This window comes from Scyliorhinus torazame, chromosome 6 (assembly GCF_047496885.1).
Source record: "Scyliorhinus torazame isolate Kashiwa2021f chromosome 6, sScyTor2.1, whole genome shotgun sequence".
In the NCBI taxonomy this organism is placed as follows: Eukaryota; Metazoa; Chordata; class Chondrichthyes; order Carcharhiniformes; family Scyliorhinidae; genus Scyliorhinus; species Scyliorhinus torazame.
The window spans coordinates 63,099,993-63,127,941 of NC_092712.1; the positions used below are offsets into that span (position 1 = coordinate 63,099,993).

Consider the following 27,949-nt stretch of genomic DNA (forward strand, 5'->3'; position numbering starts at 1 on the left):
AGGAATGGGCAATAAATGCTGCCACAGCCGGCGGAGCCATGCCCCATGAACAAATTTTTAAAAACACACAGTAATGTGATAATGACCCAATAAATAATGCCAAGGGAGCTTTTATGTCCACCTGAGGAGGTACGTAGGGCCTCAAGTTAATGCTTCATTTGAAAGACAGCACTTCCTCAGCACGGTAGCATTGTGGATAGCACAATTGCTTCACAGCTCCAGGGTCCCAGGTTCGATTCCGGCTTGGGTCACTGTCTGTGCGGAGTCTGCACATCCTCCCCATGTGTGCGTGGGTTTCCTCCGGGTGCTCCGGTTTCCTCCCACAGTCCAAAGATGTGCAGGTTAGGTGGATTGGCCATGATAAATTGCCCTTAGTGTCCAAAATTGCCCTTAGTGTTGGCTGGGGTTACTGGGTTATGGGGAAAAGGGTGGAGGTGTTGACCTTGGGTAGGGTGCTCTTTCCAAGAGCCGGTGCAGACTCGATGGGCCAAATGGCCTCCTTCTGCACTGTAAATTCTATGATGCTCCACTGGAGTGTCAGCCTTGATTTTTCTGCTCAAGTGCTAGACTGGGATTTGAATCAGATCCTTGTGGGCTCAGAGGGCCATGGCCGATAACAACCAAATAACTTGTTTTCTTAGCACTGATGGTTGAGTGATAAGTATTGGACAGGATATCAGAGAGAACACCTGCTCCTTTGGAAATTGTGCCAGGGGATCTTTTGCCTCCTCCTGACAGGACAGGCAGAGCTTCAGGTGGTTGATAGTGTAATATAACATCTCCAAGTTTCTGTTGCAGATTGTCAAGGATTAAGATACACTTTGTTAGGAATTCAATAGTGTAATATTATTGTGTTATGCTCAATGAATATTACTTTGGGTGAAATGTTGTGGAGGTGACGGGGGTCTCAACAGGCAAGTGGTGGGGCTTTGGGTCTTCCCTGGGGTCAATGACCCTGGGAGTACCAAGAGCTACCAGCTAATAGAAGCCGGCAGCACTTCTATATTCAGCAATGCCACTGGGGAAACAGTGGTGACTGTTATTACAGCCAGCCAAGGCCTTGGGTTGAGGAGGGTATCCTGGCACAGGCCAGTTATGGTGGGAAGGGAAACCCAGAGTGAGGATCATGAGAGGGAGGCAGCAAGGACAGGGGGGTGACTCTGAGTGGGTCTCCCCTTCACGATGCCTGGTCCCTTGACCAGGTAGTGAGTGCCTTTGAACAATGGATCTCCACTGGGATCCTGCAAGCAAAGATGCCAGGGTTTGCTTGTCATGCACGTTGCATTCTGAGTCCCTTGCCTGCCGCTGGAGGTGGATGCGGCCCAGAGAAAATTGGACAGGGTATGAAAGGTAAATAGTCTGTTTGTCATCAGCCTACCTTGCACTACTGCTGGCAACAGATTTCACTGCCCCCCTCCCCACAGTGTGATATGGCTGTGCAATAATTTCAGTGCAATATAAAGCACGATATTATACAGGAAGGATCTATTCACTGGGATTTATTAGCTTTATGGTTAAGTCTGGTTCACTGCAGGCAGTAAGGGAAATAATTGTATGTGTGCTGAATACATTATGGCAATTGTGTTCATGCTAGTGGCCCAAGGGTTTAATGAGATGAATTACTTATCACACATAATTGACCACAAAACGTACAAGCTCTTTGCCCCTAGTCATTATTGGCTCATCTGTTGATTTAAGTCCTCTTTGTTCAAGTAGTTATAGGGTTAAGCAGCTTGAACATTTCATCTTGTGTCAGCATTTAAAGCAATACTTCATGAGAATGAGCATTTACGTTTAGGCAGCTGTGTTCACTATATCTAGAACTTGGCAAGACAACACCAATTGCAAGGGAACATGGGCATATATGTGTTTCACTAGCTAAACTACATGAATTCAAAGTCTCACTAATACCCTCTCTCTTTCCACCAAAGCCGTGTACCGACCATGAGAATCACCTGTTATCCATGCCTTTGGCCTTTGGTCTGCTGGGGAATACACATGTATGAGCATGGGCTCTGCAAAGAATATAATCTATCAATTTGTTATTTTGTGTGTTAATTGAAGGACTAATGGTGGCCAGGACTATCGTTCTTTGAATAGCACCACTTCCTCAGTACTACGGCAATGAATAAGAAAGAATTGTTTGCATGTGAAATTAAAAGTTGAAGGAGAAATAGAAGAGGATGTGTTGGCACCTCAACAATGATGAGTAATGACTCACTGCCTCAATCCAACTATCACTATGGAGGGTGCACATGCTTGGGTTGCATTCCCTTGAGTGTAGGAGATTGTTTAAAATGTTCACTGAATTTGATACGGTGCGACGGGCAGCTCGCTTGCACAGTGGTTAGCACTGTTGCTTCACAGCGCCAGGGTTCCAGGTCCGATTCTCAGCTTGGGTCACTGCCTGTGCGGAGTCTGCATGTTCTCCCTGTGTCTGCGTGGGTTTCCTCCAGTGCTCCGGTTTCCTCCCACAAGTCCCAAAAGACGTGCTGTTAGATAATTTGGACATTCTGAATTCTCCCTCGGTGTACCCGAACAGGCGCCGGAATGTGGCGACTGGATGGGGCTTTTCACAGTAACTTCATTGCAGTGTTAATGTAAGCCTACTTGTGCCAATAAAGATGATTATAAACAGGACAGCCATTTTCTCTGATGGGGAGCGGCACGCAGAAAATTTATTTTCACTGTACCTCGGGTACACGTGACAATAAACTAATCCAAACCAAAACAAGGGGCCATGATCTTAAAACAGAGCTAAGACATTGAAGAGTGAGCGAAAACAATAAGTATCTCTTTTACACAAAGGGTGGTGGAAATTTGGCAGGCTCTCCTCCAAAGGATTGTGGCTGCCGGGCCAATTGGAGCTTTCAAGAATGTGATCAACAGAATTTTGTTAGGCAAGAGAATCAAGGGATCTGGACAAATGGAGTTGGGGTGGAGATTGGGGCAATAATTGAATTTAATGGTCAAACAGGCCAGTGGGGTTGAATGGTCTACTCCTAATTCCAATGTTCCGATACTCCTCTGTGGCCGTGGCTATGCTCCGATCATTAGGTTGTCAAAGTGCTCCTTAAATTCAGTGGTGATTAGAACCCCGTGACACATGGATGAGAGGTTTCTGGCCGACCTCTTCATCTTGACGGTGACACTGCACTTTATTTTTTTGCAGTGGCACTGATCGATACTGTGAGAGCAATGTTCCTACTGACCATACAAAGATTCAATTGGGGGGGGGTGGGCGAGAGAGAGCGGGTAGTGGTCAGTGACAGAGGACAGGGGCTGGTGCAACTTTCACAAATGTTTGTGTTCTTGTTGTGGTTCAGGCCTGTTCCAGGTCTTTCGTCAGCATCTATAAAGCCTTTGGGATGTAGGCCGCGATTCAGCGGTCACGTTGAGCCCGGTGAATCCAGGGAGAACCCCAAATCAGGCTCCACGCCAGGCCGATTGCGAGTCACCTGACTGGTTTCCCACCCCCCCCCACCCCGGGCACGATCTGGATCCCGACCTCGCAGGGCGAGGTCCAGTCAGCGAGGGCGAGGTCCAGACCTGCATATTTAAATTAGCCTAATGAGTCATTTAAATAGTCGGACACCGGATTCACCCGCCGCCCGGGAGTCCACGGCTGCCAGGATGGCACTGCCAAGGGCCATGCCCAGGGGGGTCTTTGCCGATTGGAGGCAGGGTGAGGGGGGGATTCTCACGGGCTTCGACAAGGTTGGGGTTGGGGTATCAGCTCACCAGTAGGAAATCTCTGTGTGTATGGCCCCAGCGGGGACAAACTACCCGAGACCCAAAAAACATTGTTGAATAGCGGGGTGATTCTTGCCGCTGCAGCCAACGAAAATCACTCCATCAAACCTGCCCAAAGCGGACTTTAACTTTTGTCTGCTGAATCGCGCCGCTAGTGTTCGACACATTACCACAAATTTGCTATTATTTTGGTGCCAGGAGGCTGACAGACAGCAATTGAAATCGCAACACCAGGAATAATCTTAAATATAATAATGGTTTCATGAAATGAAAGGACAAAGATTCCCCTTAAATGCTACTGTGCTATTCATCGTAACCATACTTTGCAGCAGCATGTTCCACATTCTGAGGAAAGAATTTTCTTCTGAATTCCTTTTTGGATTTATTAAGACCATGTTAAGTTTACAGCCCTAGGTTTTGGACCTCCAAACGGACATCCGTTCTGCGCCTACCCTATCAAACTCTTCCATAAATTTACAGGTCTCTCCCCCAGGCCACCTCTCAGCCTTCATTTCTCGCGAGAAAAGAGTGCAACACTGTTCAGTCTTGCCTGAGAGTTCTCCGTTCTAGCACCTGACTGATGACTACCAGTTTGATCCACTTTTAGCCTTTATAACTGTCAGTCTGGGGAAACCTTCAACCTTCTTGAAACAGAGCTGGATTTACATGGATTAGGGAAAAGGGCAGAAAGCGGAACTGAATTTAACTGAGGGATTAAAATGAAGTGAGGTGAGGTGACTCGGTGGGCCTTAATCTTGCCATTCCTGCCTGATAGCAATTTACCTTGGCCAATTATCAAGTGGCTTGAACTTCGGGCTACAGGTGGTCCTCAATTGAGGTGCAAAAGTCACAGTACCATAATGGCATTTTTACTGAGACTCGGGATAGGCTCAAATGGCCAAGCTGCCCATGGGACCAAGGAAGGGGTGACAGAGTAACCAGAAGAAGTGCAGGTTTTAATTTGTAAAGCAATCCACAGTGACCTGAAGGAGCAGGAGTACTCTTCAGGGTCCTCTTCAATTAACTCTTGGGCACACCCAACCATGGTCTTTCCTCTCCCTGCCCAACCAGTGTTGGTTTTGCAATCACTCCCTGCCCCACCCTGGCCACTGCAGTTTATACCAGGGTGGCTGCTCCATTTCCATGGCAACAGTTTGCTCCCCCAATTTCCATTCCCACCTACCAGCTCTGATGTCATTTCCAGGCAGTGCTGAACTGTTCAATGCCATCGTCTGCCCTCAAAATAACTGCTGGGGAACTGGACACTTCTTTTAAGGTCCTATTCTTTAAAAGAAAAATAAACTTATATTACTGGCCACTTGCATGAAAAAGCCTTTAGTAATCTGGAATCCATTGAATCCCTATAGTGCAGAAGGAGGCCATTTGGCCCATCGAGTCTGCACCGACCCTCTGAAAGAGCACCCGACCTAGGTCCACACCCCCACCCTTTCCCTGCAACCCATTAACCCCACCTAACCTTTTGAACACTAAGGCGCAATTTATCATGGCCAATCCACCAAACCTGCACATCTTTGGACTGTAGGAGGAAACTGGAGCACCCGGACGAAGCCCACGCAGACATGGGAAGAAAGTGCCAACTCCACACAGACAGTAACCCGAGGCCGGAACTGAACCCGGGTCCCTGGTGCTGTGAGGCAGCAGTGCTAACCACTGTGTCACCTTGCCACCCCTAATATTTCCCTGTACTTATTTCAATGATTTTGGTATATATATATCAGAATTAGTATGTATAGGAATTAACATATAAATATATAAATAGAGAGAGAGAGAGACTAATTCCTACTTATAAAACTAATTACTGAAATAAATATTGAGGAATATTAGATCTATATATGTGCCTAATATATATATGAATGTTATATATTCATAGAAATTATAATTGTTACCCCTCAAAAATGTCGACATATGTTGCATATTCATTCTATTGTTTCATTGAAAATGGGACTTCAAACTCTGTATGAAAAAACATAATTCTACTGCAGAGAATTCAACTTTCATTAATTTACTAGGCTATTGCAAATACAAGATAGGTTCAAATGTGCTCAGCACCTCGCAATGACTTCACACCATTTCTCTCCCGCCTACCAATCTGTGTAAATGAAGGTCACCTAAGGTCGGCCAACAATTTGGTGCGAAATTTCTGAGGTGTGCCAATAGCTGGCAGGCAATTCTCACCTGTGGTAAATGAGGACATTTATTCCTGCCAGGCATGTGACAAGGCTTTCCGCTGGGTACTGGCTGGATGTTAAAGAGAGTCTGAAGAGCAGCCTGTGCCGTTTGGGCTTTCGCCAGCTTCTTGCTGCGTCCCGAGCCTTCAAACATTCTCCCATCAACCCTTACTGCCATCACAAAGCTCTTGACATGCTTCTCCACAGTCTCCGAGAGGCACACATACCTCAGTCCCGGACGCAGCTCATTTAACATCTCGACTGGATTCTTCCTGCTTGCCGCTGGGAACGGCATCTTGTGCTTGTTTTGTTTGGCTTGGACCATTAAATCCAACGTGTGGCAGAGTAATCGCCCATGTCTGCAGCCGCTGTGGAGCAATTCGTTTTCAGCAGGGCTGCAGCAAGGCGAGGCGTCACCCTGAGTCGAGGGCTCAAACTCTTTGAACAGTGTGTTGGGGAAGTCGGCCTGGTCGGACGTGAAATCTGCGCTGGGGTTTACGCAGTTTCCCATGGCCAAGTGCGCCTGGGAGGCATTTGGGAACTGCACAAAGGATTGCAGGGCCATCTCCGCAGCCCTCATCTTTGCTTTCTTTTTGGTGGGCCCCGTGCCCTCGAACAGCAAGCCATTCACTTCCACGCCGATGGCGAAGATGGGCGCGTGCACAGGCCCAGTCTGGGAGACCATCTTGTACTGTAACCCTGGCTTCAGTTCGTTCAGCTGCACCAGGGCATTCTTTGGTGTCACTGACCACGACAGCTTCTTACATCTCAGCTGTACCTTGGGGTGCATGTGCCCGTTATTCCCTTCCTCCAGCGGCCTTTTCCTGTTCAGGCCAGGTGCGCCGCTTGCAGCAACGTCGGAACAGCGGAAGATCTGCCGGTCACTGGACGGCCGTGTGTGATCCTCCAGCGATAAATTGCCCACATTGCGGTTCTCTTTTACCTCTACACTACTGGTGCCTGTTAAAACACAAGGAGATGGTACAGTTACTGCAATCAACACCTGCATTTCTCAACCTCCTTTTAAACCGTACCACATTCCTTCCATTCCGAGTGAAGTGGAACTTTGTAACGTGTGGTTCCACAGTATCAGCTGCTCTCCCCTGTTTATTAGCTTTTACAAATTCACAGTTCTTTCCATCCCCCCCTTTATTCTTTCACGGGATGTGAGCGTGGTTGGCAGGGCCACCACTTGTTACCCATCCCTAATTGCCTCTTGAACTGAGTAGGTTGTCAGGCCATTTTGGAGGGGGCAGTTCAGAGCCAATCGCATTGCTGTGCGGTTGGAGACATATAGTAGGCCAGGTAAGGATGCCAGATCTCCTTCCCTGAAGGGCACCAGCAATCGCTGATTGTTCACATGGTCTCCATTAGACTAGCTTTATATCCCAGATTTATTAACTGAATTTAAATTCCACCAGCTGCCGTGGTGGGATGTGAACCCATCTCCCCAGAGTATTGGCATGGGTCTCTGGATTATTAGTCCAGTGACAATATCGTGACACCACCATCTTCCCAATCTCCAGTAGGTTTTCCACCGGTTCGGTGCCATTAGTTATTGTTGTGCTCAGACTCTACACCTCTATAATCCGTTGCACATTTCTACTCCCTAATAATAATAATCGCTTATTGTCATAAGTAGGCTTCAATGAAATTACTGTGAAAAGCCCCTTGTCGCCACATTCCAGTGCCTGTTCGGGGAGGCCGGTACGGGAATTGAACCCACGCTGCTGGCATTGTTCCGCGTTACAAGCCAGCTGTTTAGCCCACTGTGCTAAACCTGCCCCAGATATGTAGCTGTACAGTATCCTGAACTGGGGATGGTAATAGTAGACCTCTTGTGTGCTGTGATCTCACACACGCTACGGTCCAGGCACACTCCTATTTCTTTGTTAGGAATCTGAACATCTCTCTACCGAGACAAAGCTTTTTCAAACTAATTCATGGGATATGGGAGGTATTGTGATGCAGTGGGTAGCGTCCCTGTTTCTGAGCCCTAAGCTTTGTGTTTGAGTCCCACTCGAGGGCTTGATGGCCAAGAAAGGTGTGTTCACAGTGCGACCAAACAGATTTGAGTACCAATCTGCAAATCCTTCCAACATATACTAGTGTTAGGAATGGGAGAGATTCCTGGTCAGTCATGCGATGGAAAGTAAATTGGATCTTCTACCAGCACTATCCATGGCTCCAGACTACAACTTGCATGCAAAAAGTTGGGGGGGACCATTTGGTTCCCATGGTTGGTGTGGATGAGATTGGCGCCAACAGCATGGAGTTGGGAGTTGGACCTCTCCCATTCTGGCTGGGGTGGATTCGGGACCTGCCTCCTTGCCCTACCCATGGTGGAGCAGTGGTGCTCTTCGGGCAGAGCACTGAAGAAGGAAAGAAGCATATTTGTGAGATTCGAGTGCCGCTGGCTAGGCCAGCTTTGACTGCCATCCCTAATTACCCTTTAGAAAGTGGTGGTGAGCTGCCTTGAACGCTGCAGTCCATGTGGTTACGCTACATCTGTAGTGCTGTTAGGGAAGGAGTTTCTGTGAATAAATTGGTTAATTTTAAATTAAAAATATAACAATAAACCTTTGCATTTATACAGTGTCTTTCACATGCATATGATCAGAAAAATAGGATGAGGCAGAATCAGATGAGATATATGGGCAGCAAAGTAAAGTTTTCAGCGTTATGTTTCAAATTCTTGCCACACCTCGCAATCTAAAACAGTAAGGTACATACTGATGATGGATTAAACTCACACACAGGTTAACAATTATTGTGCTGACTAGCGCTAATGTTTTCTCTTCCCATCACACCTCAGCCTCTCTCACTGACTAAGAAGTGTGATCCTCTGCCTCTGTGGTTACCTCAGACTAGAAACCTGGGCCGGAATGTTCAGCAGTCTATCCTGGACTTGTACTTTCCATCATTCTTATTAATGGGATGAATTGACAGGTATTTTTGTGACTGGGCAGATGGACTGCAGCCATTTTTTTTTTCTGTTCCTATTCTTCACCTGGGCCCCATGCACCAGACTTCAATCCAATTTTCATTCTTTGCATTTTTAAAGACACTTGGGATCTCAGGAAAAAATGGTGATAGTAGTAAAGAGCATTTGGTGTGGTGAGTTAGTAACCAGGGGCTGTTAAACTACTTGAAGGATCTGGATGTGAAGCACAGTAACATACCAACAGAGCTAACGTTTTGAGTCTGGATGGTTCTTTGTCATCCACACTCGAAACGATAGCTCCGTTCTCTCTCTCCACAGATGCTGTCAGACCTGCTGAGATTTTCCAGGATTTTCTGTTTTTATTGCAGATTTCAGCATCTACAGTAATTTGCTATGAACATAGTTAACACATTGGAACATATAGTTTGGAATACTGGCAAAACAAATGGGATAGATACCTCCTCTCTGCTCTCGCTATAAGGGTCCCCATGTGAGCAATCCTAGGCCGCTTCAGTCTGACCCCTCTTCGGTCTACGGCAAAGGCTTTTGATAAGGTCCCACACAAAAGGTTGTAAGAAAAAATTGGAACATATGGTATTGGTGGGTAATATACTGGCATGGACTGAGAATTGGTTAATGGACAGAAATGAGAGAGTGGAATAGACATAGACTTTACAGTGCAGAAGGAGGCCATTCGGCCCATCGAGTCTTCAACCCTTGGAAAGAACACCCCACACCTCCATCCTATCCCCGTAACCCAGGAACCCCACCTAACCTTTTTGGACACTAAGGGCAATTTAGCGTGGTCAATCCAGCTAACCTGCACATCTTTGGACTGTGGGAGGAAACCGGAGCATCCGGAGGAAACCCACACAGACATGGGGAGAATGTGCAGACTGCGCACAGACAGTGACCCAAGTAGGGAATTGAACCTGGGACTCTGGAGCTGTGAAGAAACTGTGCTAACCACTGTGCTAATAAATGGGTCATTCAAAGAGTCAACCAGATTCGAAACGTTAGCTCCCTTCTCTCTCCACAGATGTTGTCAGACCTGCTGAGATTGTCCAGTATTTTCTGTTTTTGTTTGCGTCATTCTCAGGTTGGCAGCCTCTGACTAATGGGGTACCACAAGGATCGGTGATCGGGCCCCAGCTATTCACATGCTATATCCATGACTGAGGATGTGAGCTGTGAGGAAAATGCAAAGAGACAGGCTAAGTGAGTGGGCAAGAACATGGCAGATGAAATATAATGTGGAAAAATGTGAAGTTATTCACTTTGGTAGGAAAATCAGAAATGCAGAGTATTTCTTAAATGGTGAGTGTTCAAGTGAGCCAAGGCTAAAGCAACCATAAGGCATACCTATTAAGAAATATGTTAATCAAAATGGACTACTAACTAAATGGGGCAGCACGGTAGAATAGTGGTTAGCACAATTGCTTCACAGCTCCAGGGTCCCAGGTTCGATTCCTGGCTTGGGTAACTGTGCGGAGTCTGCACGTTCTCCCCGTGTGTGCGTGGGTTTCCTCCGGGTGCTCCGGTTTCCTCCCACAGTCCAAAGATGTGCAGGTTAGGTGGATTGGCCATGCTAAATTGCCCTTAGTGTCCAAAATTGCCCTTAGTGTTGGGTGGGGTTACTGGGTTATGGGGATAGGGTGGAGATGTGGGCTTGGGTCGGGTGCTCTTTCAAAGAGCCAGTGCAGACTCAATGGGCTGAAAGGCCTCCTTCTGCACTGTAAATTCTATGATAAATGTCAGGCATTCTGGGGCCTGACTAACTTGACCACATTCCTGCACTGATTCACAGACATTTAACTGGCTCAGCAGGGCCTTCCTTATCGTGTAGGCTCGCAGCTGCACTCTACAATAATTAAAACAGAGTGCTAGCAAGGAAGGAAAGAGAAGATTAAGGGACTCTGAGCTCTGTGATGTGCAAGGAATACCCAAGGACAATTGATCAGGCATCTGGTAAACATCATGAGAGGGAGGGACTTTCACTGTCCAAGAGATGATCATGCAGCCCCATCATTCCTAAATTGCTAATTTCATTGAAATTAGGTAGGATGTATGCAATCAATAACCGTTATGATTGGATTATACCCAGCAGGGATGGGCTGAGTATAGTATAAGAGCGGGTGTTTTTTCCTTTGTGCGCTGGAGAAGCACATGGTCAGCCCAACGTTCTTCTCCCCGCTGGCGTTAAATCAATAAACTGTTTGACAATTGGGACAGACTCGAGTGCTGAGTGCATTGGAGCTATCAGTGAAAGATTCCAAATGTTTGTGTCCGAAGGGACTTGGCTATCCTTGTTTATAAGTCACTGAAAATTAACATCCAGTTGCAATAAGGAGGCAGATGATTTGTTGGCCTCTATTGCAAGTGGAATTGAGTACAGGAGTAAAGATGTCTTGCTGACATTGTACAGAGTCTTGGTCAGACTGAACCAGAGTATTGTGCACCGTTTTGGTCTCCTTATCTCAGGAAGGATAAAGTTCCCATAGAGGGAGTGCAGTCCGGTTTCGCCAGACTGATTCCTGGGATGGCAGGATTGTCCTATGAGGATAGATTGAGAGACATTCACGTGAGTTTAGAAGAATGAGAGGTGATCTTTTTGAAGCATACAAAAGTCTTACTGGGCTTGACAGGGTAGATGCAAAAAGGATGTTTGTCTCACTGGGGGTTTCTAGAGTCAGGGGTCGCAGTCTCAGAATAAGAGGTAGGCCATTTAGGACTGAGATGAGAAGGAATTTCTTCACTGAACGGGTGGAGGAACTTTGTAATTCTTTACCCCAGAGGGCTGTGGAGGCTGTTGTTGAGTATAGTTAAGACATAGATTGCTAGATATTAAAGATATCAATGGATATTCGGATAGCGCGGGGAAATGGCGTTGAAGTAGAATCATGATTTAGTTGAATGGCCAAACAGGCTCAAGGGGCCGAATGGCCTACTCCTCCTAATTCTTATATCTTTACATTTAACTATGTATTGGTATTAAATTGACAATTTCACAGGCAGCATGGTGGCGCAGTGGGTTAGCCCTGCTGCCTCACGGTGCCGAGGTCCCAGGTTCGATCCCGGCTCTGGGTCACTGTCCGTGTGGAGTTTGCACATTCTTCCCGTGCCTGCGTGGGTTTCGCCCCCACAACCCAAAAAAATGTGCAGGCTAGGTGGATTGGCCACGCTAAATTGCCCCTTAACTGGAAAAAATGAATTAGGTACTCTAAATTTTTTTTAAAAATTGACAATTTCACTCAATTGGAATGCGAGGTGGAAAAACTCACAGTGAAAGAAGAGGGCCGGAATTCTTTGGCCGTTGTGATTCACTTTTCCCGCCAGCAGGCATTGCATTGTTTGCATTGGAGCATGTGGTGACTCCAATGGTAAATCCCATTGCCAAGCAGCGGGAGTAGAGAATCGCACTGCCAGCGAATGGCACGCCGCCGAAAAACACGGTGGCTGGAGGACCGGAGAATCCCATCCGAGGTCTTACTATTTCTGAGTCTAGGGGTGAAGGTGTATATTTCAGGCAGCATCAAGAGAATGTTCACCAGCTTCCAGCCCATATTGGACCATTTTTAAAAAAAAATTAATTTATGGGATGTGAGCATCACTGGCTGGGCTAGCATTTGTTGTCCATCCCTAATTGCCCTTGGGTGGCTTGCTGGGCCAATTTCAGAATCAACCACATTGCTGTGGAACAGGAAACATGCGTAGGCAGATCGGGTAAGGACAGCAGATTTCCTTCCCCCAAGGACTTCAGTGAAGCAGATGGGTTTTGACGACAATTGCTACAACAATTTATAGACTTTTAATTTCAAATTTTCATTCAATTAAAATTGCACCGTGGTGGGATTCGAACCCAGATCCCCAGAGCATTCCTTTGGGCGGCTGGCCTTAAACCAACTGATGTGGACACTGATGCCAAAATATTCCATTTCGGTGTTTAGGTCTGGGTGCAGATTAACCAACAACTGATGAAGAAAGTGGACATGTCTGCAAACTATCTTCAACGCCAGAGCCAATTGGCAGCTGCACCGATTGGAAGAGCCAAGTACAACTTGCTCCCAAACTTCGACTGCAGTGCTGCCACGTTCACGACCAGAGGACGTACTCCTCACAAACAGCTGGTAAACCTGCTTCAGCCCAATGATTTTAATCTATTTTGACATTTATTCCCGAGAATCTGAGTAACTGGATTACTTTTTAGTGTCAGTGTCAGCATAACTTTCACTTGAAGCATCGCCCCGCTTCAATGGTCACTGGTGGTGCTCTGGGAAGAGGCTGACTGCCTATCTCCTCAACAGCAACGTGACACAATGAAAACAAAGGGAAATAGACAACCAAAAGGCTTCAGCAAGAATCCTGGGCGGGATGCTCCGATCCTGGGGCTAAGTGTTGACGCCGTCGTAAACACCGGATCGTTTTACGACGGCGTCATCTGGCCCCGAGGATCAGCGATCCTGCGCTGCACAGGGGGCCAGCAATGCACTGGAGAGCCGCACGCTGCTCCAGCTGCCGATACGGGCATCAGCACGGGCGGCGCTCGCCCGCGCATGTGCGTCACGGCCAGCGCGAGTTCGCACATGCGCACCACGGTCAGCGTAAGTTCGCACATGTGCGTGGGTTGCCATCTCTGCGCTGGCTCCGACACAACATGGTGGAGACCGACAGGGGCCCGGCACGGAGAAACATAGGCCCCCACCGGGATAAGCCCACCCGCCGATCGGTAGGCCCCGATCGCGGGCCTGACCACCGTGGAGGCCGCCCCCCAGGGTCGGATACCCCCCCCCCAGGTCGCTCCATGCAACATGAATGGCCAGGTCCCACCGGATAGGACCACACGATAACGACGCCGGCGGGACTCGGCCGAACTTGGCGGGCACTCGGCACATCGCGCGGGGAAAATCGCCAGGGGGTCGCATTGACCCCGATTGGTGCCGATTCTCTGGTCGCCGGGGTCAGAGAATCCCGCCCCTACTTTTTAAATGGATCATTTGCAGCATTTATGGAAATATTGTGGGTGATGTGCTCAAAGAGAGAGAGAGAGAATAACATGTGGATTCTGCCATGCTTCACGATGTTTTGACGGTTTTTCTGCAGAAGGGATTTTGAGAGCAGAGCTACATTTAATGTTGGTTTTTATTTTAAGAAAAGCAGACTCCCACAAGTTTAAAAAAAGCTAATAGCCGAAATGGATGCATCTTCCCCAGAGACGAAACATTGCCAATTTATCTTGTGTAATTTGAAAAACAACTCACGCCCATGGTTTTGGGAAGTTCTTTGATCCTTGTCTGTCAACAAACAAATGGGGAAATGAGAGAAAAGTGGAAAAATAGGCACTTAGATTTCGAAGCAAGTGCTGCTAATTCTTTAGGGAGGCTCAGAAAGACTGAAATGCTGGTGGGCGCAATGAAATCCCTTGTTTAAGTCGAGTAAGATGACCCACCAACCCATTGATGTGGGAAAGTGTGGAGTTGCCTTTATTTTGCATCAGTGCATGGAAGTGAATTGATTTGATACAGGGCGGACGGAACCACAATGATTAGAACTATTGCCTCACAATGCCAGAGATCCGGGTTCGATTCCGACATTGAGTGACTGTTGGGAGTTTGCACATTCTCCCTGTGTCTGCATGGGTTTCCTCCGGATGCTCCGGTTTCCGCCCACAGTCCCAAAATATACAGATCAGGTGGATTGGCCATGCTAAAAATTGTCCCTTAATGTCCAAAGTTGGGTGGGGCATAGTTCGGGTGCTCTTTCCAGTGGTTGCTTCAGGCTCGATGGGTCGAATGGCCCTCATTCTGCACTGTAGGAATTCAATGAAAGAGATTCTATGATTCTATGAAAGAGAATCTAACCATCACTGTTATTCCACGTGTTTATTTGCTGTTGTTTATTTGCTGTGATTATAAGACCATAAGATATAGGAGCAGAATTAAGCCATTTGGCCCATCGAGTCTGCTCCGCCATTCAATAATGGCTGCTATGTTCCTCATTCACATTCTCCTGCCTTCTCCCATAATCCTTTATTAATCAAGAAATCCCCTTATTAATCAAGAACATCAGATTTGTGCTTAAGGTGCTGTTACCGACAGGGCTACAGACCAAGTGCTGGAAGGTGGAATTAGACAGAATAGTTCTTTCTTAAACATCAGAACTAGAAGCAGGAAAAAATAATTTAGCCTCTCGAGCCTGCTCCACCGTTTAATACTATCACGACCTCCTCGGGGTCCAATAACTTTGCTCAACAAGATTCCCCGCCTTTACCACAGAGTATGAACTCCCCTGGTAATTGGGGACAGAGTTTCCCCCTAATAAAAGGGAACCTCTCCGTATAAATCCCAGACCTGGGAGCAAGTCGACGAGGGTGGTCCTTTGGGGAAAGGAGTTGTTGCTTTGTAATTAATGTGTACACCGAAATAAACCTTTGTTCATTCCTATCCTACCGTGTGTTCCTTCGTCTATTCTGTTGTATTCTACAAATACAATCATGGCTGATCTCATCTTAATCCTCAACTCCACCATCCTGCACATTCTCCGTAACCCTTCAATCCATTACTAATTAAAAATCTGTTTAACTCCTTAACTTTACTCACTGTCCCAGCATCCACCTCACTCTGCGGTAGCGAATTCCACAGACTCACGATCCTTTTGGAGAAGTAGTTCCTCCTCATATCTTTTTAAATTTGCTATCCCTTGTCCTGAGACTGACCTCTTGTTCCAGGCATGGTAGCACAGTGATTAGCACTGTTGCTTCACAGCGCCAGGGACCCAGGTTCGATTCCTGGTTTGGGTCAGTGTCTGTGCAGCGTCTGCACATTCTCCCCGTGTCTGCTTGAGTTTCCTCCCACAAGTCCCGAAAGATCTACTTATTAGGTGAATTGGACATTCTGAATTTTCCCTCTGTGTACCTGAACAGGCGTCAGAGTGTGGCGACTAGGGGATTTTCACAGCAACATCATTGCAGTGTTAATGTAAGCCTACTTATGACAATAATAAAGATTATTATTATTATCAATTAATCCCTCCTCATTATACAATACCAAATGCAGGCTATGTCCGCAGGATCCATCTGGTCTTACGACCAGAAAGTTGGCGCTGACCCAACCGATCCTCCGCCCTGTGAGGGACTAGCAGCCGTGCACTGTAAAGCCCCCGGTTTTATCTGCGGATACAGATGGAGAATGGCTGGGTCCGTGGCCGCGCATGCACACAATGACGGCCTGCGGCGGCCGTGCCGTGCAGCATTGCACTGATCGCGCGTGGCCTGCCAAAAGCTGCCCCCCTGGAACCAGCCTCGCCACCCCTGGACCACCCCCTACCAGTCCCCCCAGCCCCCCCCCCCGAAGCCCCCACTGCCAGCGGAACGGCTGCCCCCTAACTGTGGCGGCGCTGGACACAATCCGCAGCCACCACACGAGGTCCCGGAACGGTGTGAGCGACGCCGTAGGGCATTCGGCCCATCGTGGGTGGAGCATCGGGGGAGGGCCTCAGGTGGGGTCCTGAGGCCACCCATATGGTGTGCTGTTTTTGAGGGGGTGGAGCACCGCAAAAACGGCGCCGCCCCAATTCCAGCGTAAACGTGGATTCTCCGGCCGATCGCCAAATGCGATTTTGACGTCGGCGAACGGAGAACCCAGCCCAATGTCTTCTTCAAAGACTCTCCTTAAAACTCATCTATTCTTAAAAAATATTTTTATTCAAACCAGAGTATACATAAACATGAACACAAACTCCTTCAAAAATATAACACAATCCTCACAGTTTGACATCTTTTCCCTTTTTCTCCCCTTAATACCCTCCCACCCCCCTACCCGCTGGCAACAAACAAGTCCTCAAACAAGGACACAAACAACCTCCATCCCACCCAGAAGCCCCCTCCGGCCCCGAGGATGAACCTAATCTCTTCCAAACTAAAGGATTCTGCTACATCTCCCAGCCATGACAACACCCTCATTGGCTCTACCGACCTTCATTTTAGTAGAATTCGTCAACGGGCAATCAGAGCGGTGAAGGCCACCACATCGGCCCACTTCCCCAGCAAAAGGTCCGATACCCCAAAGATCGCCACCAGAGTACCTGGTGACATCTCCACCCCTGCGATTTTCAATAGTTCATCAGATATCGGCCCCAAAACCCCACCAATCTTGGGCATGGCCAAAACACGTGCACATGATTTGTCGGCAGTCGCCCTCCACATCTCTCACACTTATCCTCTACCTCTAGAAAGAACCCGCTCATCCCAGGGTCATATGAGCCCTATGCCCCACTTTGAACTGTACCAAGCTCATCCTAGCACTGGATGACGTTGCATTCACCCAGTGCATAATCTCCCTCCAAACCCTCCATCCCAACTCCATGCACAGCTCCTCCTCCCACTTCCACATAATCTCCTCTATTGGCACTTTCCCTGTGACCACCAGCCATCCGTAAATACCCGCGATCTTCCTTTCCCCCAACTCATCTGCCAATAACATTCCATTCAGCAGAATGTGCTGCGGCACCCCCCCACCCCCGTTCAAAAGAGTGTGCTGCGGCACCCCCCCCCCCCCCCACCCTCCCCCCCCACCCCCCCCCCCCCACCCCACCCCCACCCCCCACTAGCAACCATCTCTCCTGTAACTCGGCCAAAGTTGCAAACCTTCCTTCCATGAACAAGTCCCTCACTCGTTCCACCCTTCCCTATGCCACCACCTAAATGTCGCGTCCATCCCTGCTGGGGTGAACGGTGATTCCCAAAACACATCCCATTAATCGTGTTTTAGGTCACCCCCGATAATTGTCCCTTTTTCTGGCCCCAAATTCATTTCTTTCCGATACACGCCACTGTGCAGGGACTCAAAACATTTCATCCATTAATTGTACTACTTAAATTCATTCACATTGCTGTCGTTCCCAATGTTTGTTATTTGAGATGAGCCCAAAAATAGCCATTTCCCTCAGGATAAAATCTTCCTCTGCCTCTCTAACACGAAGGCTGAAAACCCAACATTTTAACTTGTTGCAGAGAAAGAAGGGTGGACAGCAGCCAAGAACTTCAAGCACCAAGCGATTCACACACCCACTGTGAGAACATGGATAACAAACACTATTTTTTTTCCATAGGGTGTGTCTGTACACAAATTTTCACAGTTCTGATGACCGGAAACATTAATTCTGCTTCGCTCTCCACGGATGCCGTTCAAGCTTCATTTTCAGCATCTTCTGTTTTCATCACAAACTATCACTTCACTGCAGGCATTGGGTTCAATGCCATTTCCTTCAGCTTCATGCTGTCCCTCACTCTCTTACCGAGGACTGAAATGTGACACATAAATTATTGCCTATCTCAGCGGACAAAAGGCTTTTTAGAAGATGCTTTTTAGATTTTATTGGCAATTCTGACTGTTTTGTAGAAAGCTGCAAAATCATATCATAGAATCCTTGCAGTGCAGAAGGAAGCCAATCGGCCCATCGAGTTTGCACTGAACCTCCAAAAGAGCACTTGACCCAGGTCCACTCCCCCGTCCACCCTACCCTATACCAGTAACCTAACCTGCTCCTCCCCGGACACCAAGGGGCAATTTATCATGGTCAATCCACCTAACCTGCACATCTTTGAACTGTGGGAGGAAAGCGGAGGAAATCCACGCAGACACGGGGAGAAAGTGCAAATTCCACACAGTCACCCGAGGCCGGAATTGAACCCGGGTCCCTGGCGCTGTGAGGCAGCAGTGCTAACCACTGTGACACCGTGCCGCCCATATATGACATAAAAATTGTAATTCTTTTCAATTTTATTACTTTTAAATCCATGCAAAATAATATTTTGTGCAGCATACCAATTCAAACCAATGTTTGCTGCAGAGGAAGAAATTTCCTTTCTGATTTTTGCATCAACAGTATCAGCTACAACCCTAAGACAGATGTGGTGAGATTCTGTTCTCTGTCTGACTCTTCAAAACATGAATTTTACTGTCCTTGAAATTTGATTGTGCCTGCAAAGCAGCAAACAGAGAACTCCACATATGCCTGTTCTTGTAGGTGTATGGGATAGGCCAAATCGGTGCTTTTAAAAAATGTATTTGCTCATGAGCGTCACAGGCTGTGCCAGCATTTATTGTCCATCCCGAATTGCCCTTGAGGGGGCAGTTAAGAGTCACCCACACTGCTGTGTTCATCTGGAGTCACATGGTGGCCAGACCAGGTAAGGATGGCAGATTTCCTTCCCTAAAGGGCATTGGTGAACCAGATGGGTTTTTAACGACAATGGTTTCATGGTCATCATTAGACTGTTAATTCCAGATATTTATTGAATTCAAATTTCACCATCTGCAGTGGCGAGATTGGAACCTGGGTCCCCACTAGCCCAATAACAATGCCACTATGCCACTGCAACTCATTCTAATGCTTCCAGTGGAATGCTGCTGTATTAGTGTCTGGGAATCGAAGAATCAGGGGTTGGTCTCCCCGTCAGGTGTTTCTGGGCGGTGCGCCTTTCACTGGCGGCAGGATACTAATATCCTTCATTTGAAATAAATTTAGAGTACACAATTATTTTTTTCCAATTAACGGGCAATTTAGCATGGCCAATCCACCTAACCTGCACATCTTTGGGTTGTGGGGGTGAGACCCTTGCAGACGCAGGGAGAATGTGCAAACTCCACACAGACAGTGACCCAGGGCCGGGATCGAACCTGGGGCAGGATTGAACGCGGGTCCTCAGCGCCGTGAGGCAACAGTGCTAGCCACTGCACCACTGTGCCGCCCTTCCTGCTATCGGCCTGCCGGTTGTCAATGGGATTTCCCATTCAAGCCACCCCTCATCGCCGGGGAAACTGCGAGCGGGGCAAGAAAGCCCCAACGGTTGGAGAATTCCGGCCTAGGTGTCTCTGATGCCATCTCAAAGGTAGCCAATGCCTCTTAAAGGGGCAGTGTATGCTGACTGCACGCAGGAGGGAATGCTAAGAGATTTGGGGTCTAGGTCCTCAGGATTCTTTGATGCCATCTTGCAGGCCTGACTTCAAGATTTCAAATTAGATTTTGGCCAGATTTTATAAGGGGGTGGGGGGGATGAAAAGGTGCCTTATTTTTGAACCAGAAGTTTTTATTACAGTTTTGGCAGTTAATATTGTGAGCTGTGTTGGAACCTTATTAAACCACTCACTGCACCAGAATACATGTAATTCCTTTCCTCTCAGGGTACACCACAGTAATAAAGAGCATCCTGCAATATTATAATGTGAAGATCATCTACACCCTAAAGAGGTCTTGAAAAATTAACCTCCAAGTGATTTCTGATGGCCGCAAAAAATCACTGAGACCCCAGGGAACTTTCATTTCTCTTTCAATTAAACATTTCAAAGAGGATGCAATGAAAAACATTTCATTACCTGAGCTTCCTCTGGTAAACTGATCTTCCAGCAGGAAACGGTTATTTTTAAATTCCCATGTGTTGATTACAGCTGTCTAATGCAAGTATTATATTGGAAGATTCTCACTTTATCACTGCAGGGTCTTATACGAGGGAAATTAAAATCCCACATGTCCTGGTGCAGCCAATAATTAGGCAAAGTGCATTCAATTTGAAAGTCAACTAAATCTCAAACAAAGATGGCTGGAAATGTTTTGATAGCTTCCCCTTCTCTCGGCGTTAAGACAGTAACTCAATTATTGGGTCGAGATTGCGTGTGGTTCAACCAGTGGTCTCCTATATTGATAACGTCCCTGTTCACCCCTGGTTGGTTAGAGCAGAGCACACTCATTTGTGAGGGGATTTGCTAACCAAAGTTTGTACGTGTGGCAATGTTTCAGATCAGCTTGCGGTAGATCAGTGGTCATAATATGTGACGGTTCACTCAGAAAGTCCGGTCCAAGTTGCTGCGGCAACATGCACATCGGAGGTATGGATAGTGATGATAGAGGCTCCAATGTTCCTTTTATCACATAACCAGGAATCTCTCCCACTCTTAGTGCCCGCCACTGGCATGAATGGGATGAATTTGCAAGTTGATGCTAAACTTGTTTGGCCGTGTTACAAAGGCACTGGGCTGGATTCTCTGCTGCCGGAATTCTCCGTTGCGGCGGAAACCTCATTGGCTTCCTGGCGAGATGGAGAATCGGGGGTGCGCCGTGCCAGGAATATGGAACAGAGAATCCCGCCCACTGTTCTTGACTATCAAGTCTTGGGGTTGGACCCGAACCCAAGGCTTACCCACTGAGCTGCAAGTCCTCCACTTACCAATCAGTACCTGACAACTTGGAACACAGAAATGCAATGCAAATATGGCAAGTGCCCAGCTGCAGTAGGTTCTAGCCCACTGTTTTATTGACTCATTCCCAACTATATGAAGAGTATACAATATGGTTGTTACATGTCAGGGTACAGTTCAAGCTGGGTACAGCTGTTAATGCCATTCTCTGAGCATAATCACACTTTGACATTTATATGATGGGTGCAAACAAGAGCACCACATGGATCTGCAACAATTCAGAGACTTTGAAGTGGAGGTATTGAAAACATCCCAGCAGAGAAGGCCAGATGTTTCCATCACTCTCTCTCTTAAGCTGCAAAGAACTGCTTTTAATGAAAAAAAATGGGGGTGTGGACTGAGGGTGGGGACAGCTGGCAAAATACGAACAGTGCAGTTTTGCCCAGGATTCTTTTGCAAGTAAAAAATCCGCAGCCAAAGGTAATTGAATGCTTTGTGCTGTAAACTGGTTATTTTAAGTGTACCCTGGGCGGATATAAATTACACCTCCTAAATGACTACAATCATCGGCTTACAGTTATAATAGGTATGCAGGCATCAACAATCCCAAAAAGCCAGCGCCCGCTATGAGCAACGAATTGGAAGAGATTCACTGTTTCCATATGACTGCATTTTATTGAAGTAAAACAGACTTGGTAAATTTATGAATTTGCTTGTGCATTTTTGTTATGGAGACACACAACAAGCTTTAGGCTGAATTCGCCGCTTCCCGCCATCGGCAGCGAAAATTGCGATCGGGCGGAGAATGGCACGCAATGGAAAAATTGCGATTTGCGACCGACACTGATTCCGATGCCGTGCTCCGGTTCCCCGCTGGCGCAATTAGTGAAGTTTACGCCCTGTGCCGGCAGGCCCATGCAAAACCTTCATTTGCATGGATTTAAATCTCATTAGTGGGTTGGACACTGCATGCTCCACCAATCTCAGGCAGAAGTCACGCAGGCGTGAATTGGGGCCTGGGTGCCATGGCTGTTGAGGGGGAGTGAGAGGGTAAAAAAACTCTCAGAAATTGTTGGGCTTGCTGGGGGTTGGCTGCCTGGGCTGCGGAGAATAGCTGGGAGCAGCTTGCTGATAAGTCCATTAACTCGGGGTGCCCCCCTTGGGATTGTGGTGGCCTGGCTCAGACCGCCATTGCTGCAGTATGAGTTTCAAATGAACCTTTTTGGTGCTACTTACAGGCTCCAGGCTGTTCACATTGCTGACTGCTCAGTGTTCTGTAAATGTTCAGAGAGGCTCTGGTGATGTGGGAACCCACCCAGGCTGCCCCTCTAGAATCCCTCATACCCCAGAAGTATGATCGAGGGGATCGGCGTCGCCACGTATAATCAATGGCCCAGCAGGTGTTCGCATTCCTCAGAAGCTCAGTCCCACTGTAGAGGAAGCAGGGGATTAGCAGAGCTCACCCCAACCAAAGGAGACCTGCACCGTGACCTTTGAAACCCTCCCTAGCACACTGCCCCTCTCAGGGCAGAGGCCTCATCAATGGCACCCAACCCTCAGGATCACGAGCTGTCTCCCCCTGGTGAGGCTGGCAGCACTGACTGCCTCTGCCACCACCTCCCAGATGCTGTTCAGCAGGTCGGGCTTGAGACTGCAGCCCACCCTGGAGAAGAAGCTGTCGCTGCTCTCTTCATTGACAGTGGGTCCACTTCAGACTCCGGAAATTGGGGGGGGGGGGCAGGTCTGCTCTGAGCCATCGTCGTGGCTGCAATGAGTGTGTGGTGAGTGGAGCGCTTATAAGCAGCTCCAGCTTGTCAAGCTTTTTAGTGCGAATTCCAGTCCCAGATATTACACTGCCTGCTGGGCTGGGAATTGTTTCTAATTCACGCTGGCAGAGAGCTGGCCCATTTTCATGTCCTGAATCGTGGAATGAATGGTGTCCCCAACGTAAATCGCAAGCTATTCAGTTCTGAAGGGAACACTCTCTCAAACAGAGAAACCAGCCCCTTGTCTCTGTCGCTCATGGCTTTTAGATATCAAACAGAGTTTAGACCCAAGTCTGAGATTTCCATGAATTTATAAATACCTTACTTTATATTAAGGGAACTATTGGGGTTTGCTAACTTTAGCAGAAAAGTTCTGTGAGTACAAGAGGGGAATATTTTGCTTATATTAGAACATAGAACATAGAACGGTACAGCACAGTACAGGTCCTTCAGCCCACGATGTGCCGACCATTTATCCTAATCTAAGATCAATCTAACCTACCTATTATCCCTGACATTCTGAGAACAGTTATCAAGAGGATAAATTAAACACCTGTACATGTTCTAATTTGAATATTATATTCCCACCATCCTTCTGTGAAATAACCTGTTGCTTTTTATTGCTGAGCATCTTTTCCCTACTCAGCTATAGATGTTGATTAGTTCAATGCCACATGGCGTAACAATAATGTTCTTTGTGGCTTTAATGTCGAAACATGTCTCAAGACTTTGTTTTTAAATTTCCATATTCAAAGAAGAAGATATTATAGAGAAGCAGCAAAAACCTGATCAAAGAAATTGCTTTTTAGGAGGAAGATGTGTCTTATGGGAGAAGGAGCGGTTTAGAAGTGGAGAAAGAGAGGGGTTTATGGAGGGAATTTCAAGGCATCTGGGTTGACTTGGGACTGCCTGTGGCCTAGTGGTAGAGCTCATTGAACTGGTAACCTGGCTCAACGCTCTCGGGTCCCTAACCCGAATCCCACCATGATAGACGGTTTTAACAAAAATAGAAATATGTAGAGGTTACAACAAGGAAACAAACTATTAGGGCCAACATAGACATGTTAAATTTATCCTACAATAAGTGAGAGTTCTATTCGTATTTACCAAACTTTTCCCATACCTTTCAATCTCCAACCACTTATTTCATCACATCTTGAATGCTGACTGGGGGCCCCATTCAACGGATTAATTTTAAAGTCCGGCTTTGGGCTCATTTGGCTCGATGTTTCACGATGGCTACATTGGTGACATCACGGCCTGCATTCAACGGCTCCTAGTGCCAAAAATGAGCCCCCACGAGATTCTCAACATTACTGGCTGCCTCGCCACCTGATCCATCCGACTCTTGCTTCAGCAGTTCGCCATTAACAAGGGGGAGCTGCCTATAAGCATTCCCTCATCACTCACTCCCAGTTACCACATAAGCAAGGCAGTGCCTAGACCTGCTTCTCACTTTGGGATTGGCGACTTCACAAGGCTTCTAGACGCTGTGGATGAGAAACTCCCCCAATACACTGGCTGACACCTCGCATCCTTCCCACATCCAATCCTCGTGCTGGTTTGTCAGAACCCTTTGGCACCCACCAGCACAACCCCTTCATGTCCAGTTGCGGTGCCCACACATGCCACTTGCTATAGAGCCCCCACCCCCGACCCATCAAGAATGCGGCTCACAAAGCACTCTTTTTGTCCCTGCATAATAGCCATAATAAATGGGCAAGGGCCAAGACGGGAGGTGGAATCCGAGAGAGTTGAGTCCGCAACCCCTATGAGGATCGGGCCCTGTAAATCGCAGGGTTGCCCGAGGAGACAGCAGTCACCTGTGGTGATATACATCACTGTAAGTACACAAAGGGTTAATGTACATACACTGCACCTAGCTAGACACTAGAGGGAGCACCACAGACATGACACACAGACAGTCACCCAATACGTCAGTAAGATAGGACACAACCATGTGTCCTACTTCAAAACATGGTTCCAGGAGTGAACTGTTAAATCCATATTGTTGCAACTCAGCGAACAGTGACAACCAGCAACAACAGCCAGGCAAGATGGTGTTCAAGATTCCGGTTCCACAACCGCTCAGGTACCAAGGCAATCTCAGTGAAAACTGGCGTTGGTTCAGGCAGAGATTCGAGATCTATCTGGTAGAGAAGCCACGCATGAGCACTTGCGAAAAAGGCCCCAAGTAAAGGACCAGTGATCTGCGCATGCGCAATCGCTTCCTACGCTCTACGTCACAAGCGTCGTGATGTCAGAGGCCACGCCCACTTAAAGGGGAAATGTCCCAAAACACGAAAAAAAAGTTTAAAAGCCGTAAAACCAGATTCTTTCACCTGGAACGACAGCACAATGCCTGAAATTCAACCAGTAGCTGAAAGTAACCTCCGCAGAACCCTGCAAGAAGCAGTTAGCATCGTCCAAAGAGATGATACAGTTCTTGAAGACTATGACTCAGACCTTGAATTCTTCTTTGGACATCGCGAGCCCAATGCCAGCTCCGACAGAAAACGTGATGATATGGTCTTGGAAGACAACTCAGACGAAGCTTTTACCTTGGGAGACTATCCCAGTACCAAATCCAAACAGCAACTAGACGTGTTGCACATTGACGACCCTGATGATGAGTTCTTCGGATTTGAGGTTGAAGGAGGTTGAGGGGCGACCTGATAGAGGTATACAAAATTATGAGGGGCATAGACAGAGTGGATAGTCAGAGGCTTTTCCCCAGGGTAGAGGGGTCAATTACTAGGGGGCATAGGTTTAAGGTGAGAGGGGCAAGGTTTAGAGTAGATGTACGAGGCAAGTTTTTTACGCAGAGGGTAGTGGGTGCCTGGAACTCGCTATCGGAGGAGGTAGTGGAAGCAGGGACGATAGGGACATTTAAGGGGCATCTTGACAAATATATGAATAGGATGGGAATAGAAGGATACGGACCCAGGAAGTGTAGAAGATTGTAGTTTAGTCGGGCAGTATGGTCGGCACGGGCTTGGAGGGCCGAAGGGCCTGTTCCTGTGCTGTACATTTCTTTGTTCTTTGTTCTTTGAGGATCTTCAGCCCAGCAGATATGACATCCCGACTCGTGAGTGCAGGATTATGCTGCGGCCTGACACCAAGAGACAGAGAGCGGTACAAGCCCACAGAGAGCAGCCTGCTGCCACACAGAGAGTGGTCTATGCACCGTGAAGGGTCCCCGACTCCACTCAGAGAGTGGTCCACACACCACGAAGGGTCCCAGCCACAGCGAGACAACTGCACGTCTCCACACAAGAAGTGACTCCAGTGACACAAGCCTCCACAGCGAGCTCGTGGACAGACTCCACGATAGAAGCAACGCAAGACTCCAGAGCGCATGAACAAGAAGTGATGACAGTTTCCACAGAGAGACCAATGCACGGTTCCACACAAGGAACGCTGCAAGACTCCACAGAGGGAGTGACACAAGCCTCCACAGCAAGCTCGTGGACAGCCTCCACGATAGAAGCAATGCAAGACTCCAAAGCGTAGTCCTTGCATGAATAAGACCATGAGGGTCTAGCTACCTCCTCTGAGCAACCAGCAGCAGTTAATGCAAGTCTGCCACGCTCAAGTGTACAGCAAGCAGACTATGACAGTCTACCACGCACCAGTGATCAAGAAGAAGACTCTGACAGTCTACCATGCTCAAGTGTACAGCAAGCAGACTATGACAGTCCACCCAGATTATTTGAGCCACCAGAAGAAGACTCTGATGGTCTACCCAGCTCAAGTGAATAACAAGAAGACACTGAGGCTCTACCCACTGTATGTGCGGCAAGTGACGACGGCACCCCACTTCCCATACCAGATGTGCAACGTGACAGACCTCAGCTAGTGTGTACAGAGGCACTTGACAATCACAGTGAGATAACTGGTGACTCCAGTGACACCACGTTACTTCAAACCTCACTCGCTCGAGCCTCTCCACAAGCAAATGCATTCCTGACGGGGAACATCACGAAACTTCAGACGATTCAAGTGAACCTGAAATGACTCCGGACGGAGAGCATCAAGAAGCCAAAACTGATTCAGGTGAAACAGACCAGACTCCAGACGGGAAACAACAACAAGCCAAAACTGACTTAGGTGAAACAGCCCAGACTCCAGACGGGGAGCATCCACAAGCCAAAGCTGATTCATGTAAGCCGGACATGACTCCAGGCGGGGAGCGCCGCAAACTCAGTGACGGCACGCTCAAGGAAGCAGCAGATGCCACAAATGACGCTGACACGAGTAACTGTGATAAGGACTCGTATTATACACAGAGTGTGGTCCTTGAGCGCAGCAAACACGACAACAAAACCAACCAACACAATAACAACATCAAAGACAATAGCAAGGAGCGTACCAAAGGACAACAAGCACGACAAAAACAACACCAATGGAACTACGACTGGTATGACATGGTACAACTCTGCCCATGAGGGACACTGTTACTGCTCAGCTCAGTACAATGACATGCCATGGCAGGACGATGCATCTTACCAATTCACGTTTGCTGCACTACCAACGGGCAACATGGCTTTCAGGACAGATGCCATCAAGAATTACCACCACAAGCATCGAAAGAAAAAAGAGTCCAAATCCGACAACGTAGTGATTTGACCACTTCTTGGTTCCTTCAGCACAGGGACACTGATGGCGTTTACAATGCAATGCCACCATCAACATCACCAACTCACCAACCAAACAAGAAAGCCACTCGACCATAATAATTAATGACCTTTGGACTCATGCATATGATTTGGACTTATTGTTTAATGATCGCTGTTATCATAACTTGTATAGAGTACCACTCATCTACCTAGTTTGTTCAATGTTCTTTAACACTGTACAGAAAATATGTAACATGAAAAAAGGGGGGATGTGGTGATATACATCACTGTAAGTACACAAAGGGTTAATGTACATACACTACACCTAGCTAGACACTAGAGGGAGCACCAGAGACATGACACACAGACAGTCAACCAATAGGTCAGTAAGATAGGACACGACCAATGGGCATTCACGATACACATAGAGGTGACACTACCATAGGAGGGCATTACACCAACCCACATAAAAGGACACAACACACAT

At 47.6% G+C, this 27,949-nt stretch overlaps 1 protein-coding gene across 1 annotated transcript in view; it reads right to left on the reverse strand.

Annotated features, from left to right (window-relative positions):
- The window catches only part of adarb2 (adenosine deaminase RNA specific B2 (inactive)), a 1,014,773-nt gene that overhangs the window by 425,641 nt on the left and 561,183 nt on the right, over nt 1–27,949 (reverse strand). The window contains 1 exon segment of the mRNA XM_072508292.1: nt 5,950–6,902. Coding sequence (XP_072364393.1) covers nt 5,950–6,902 — 953 coding nt within the window.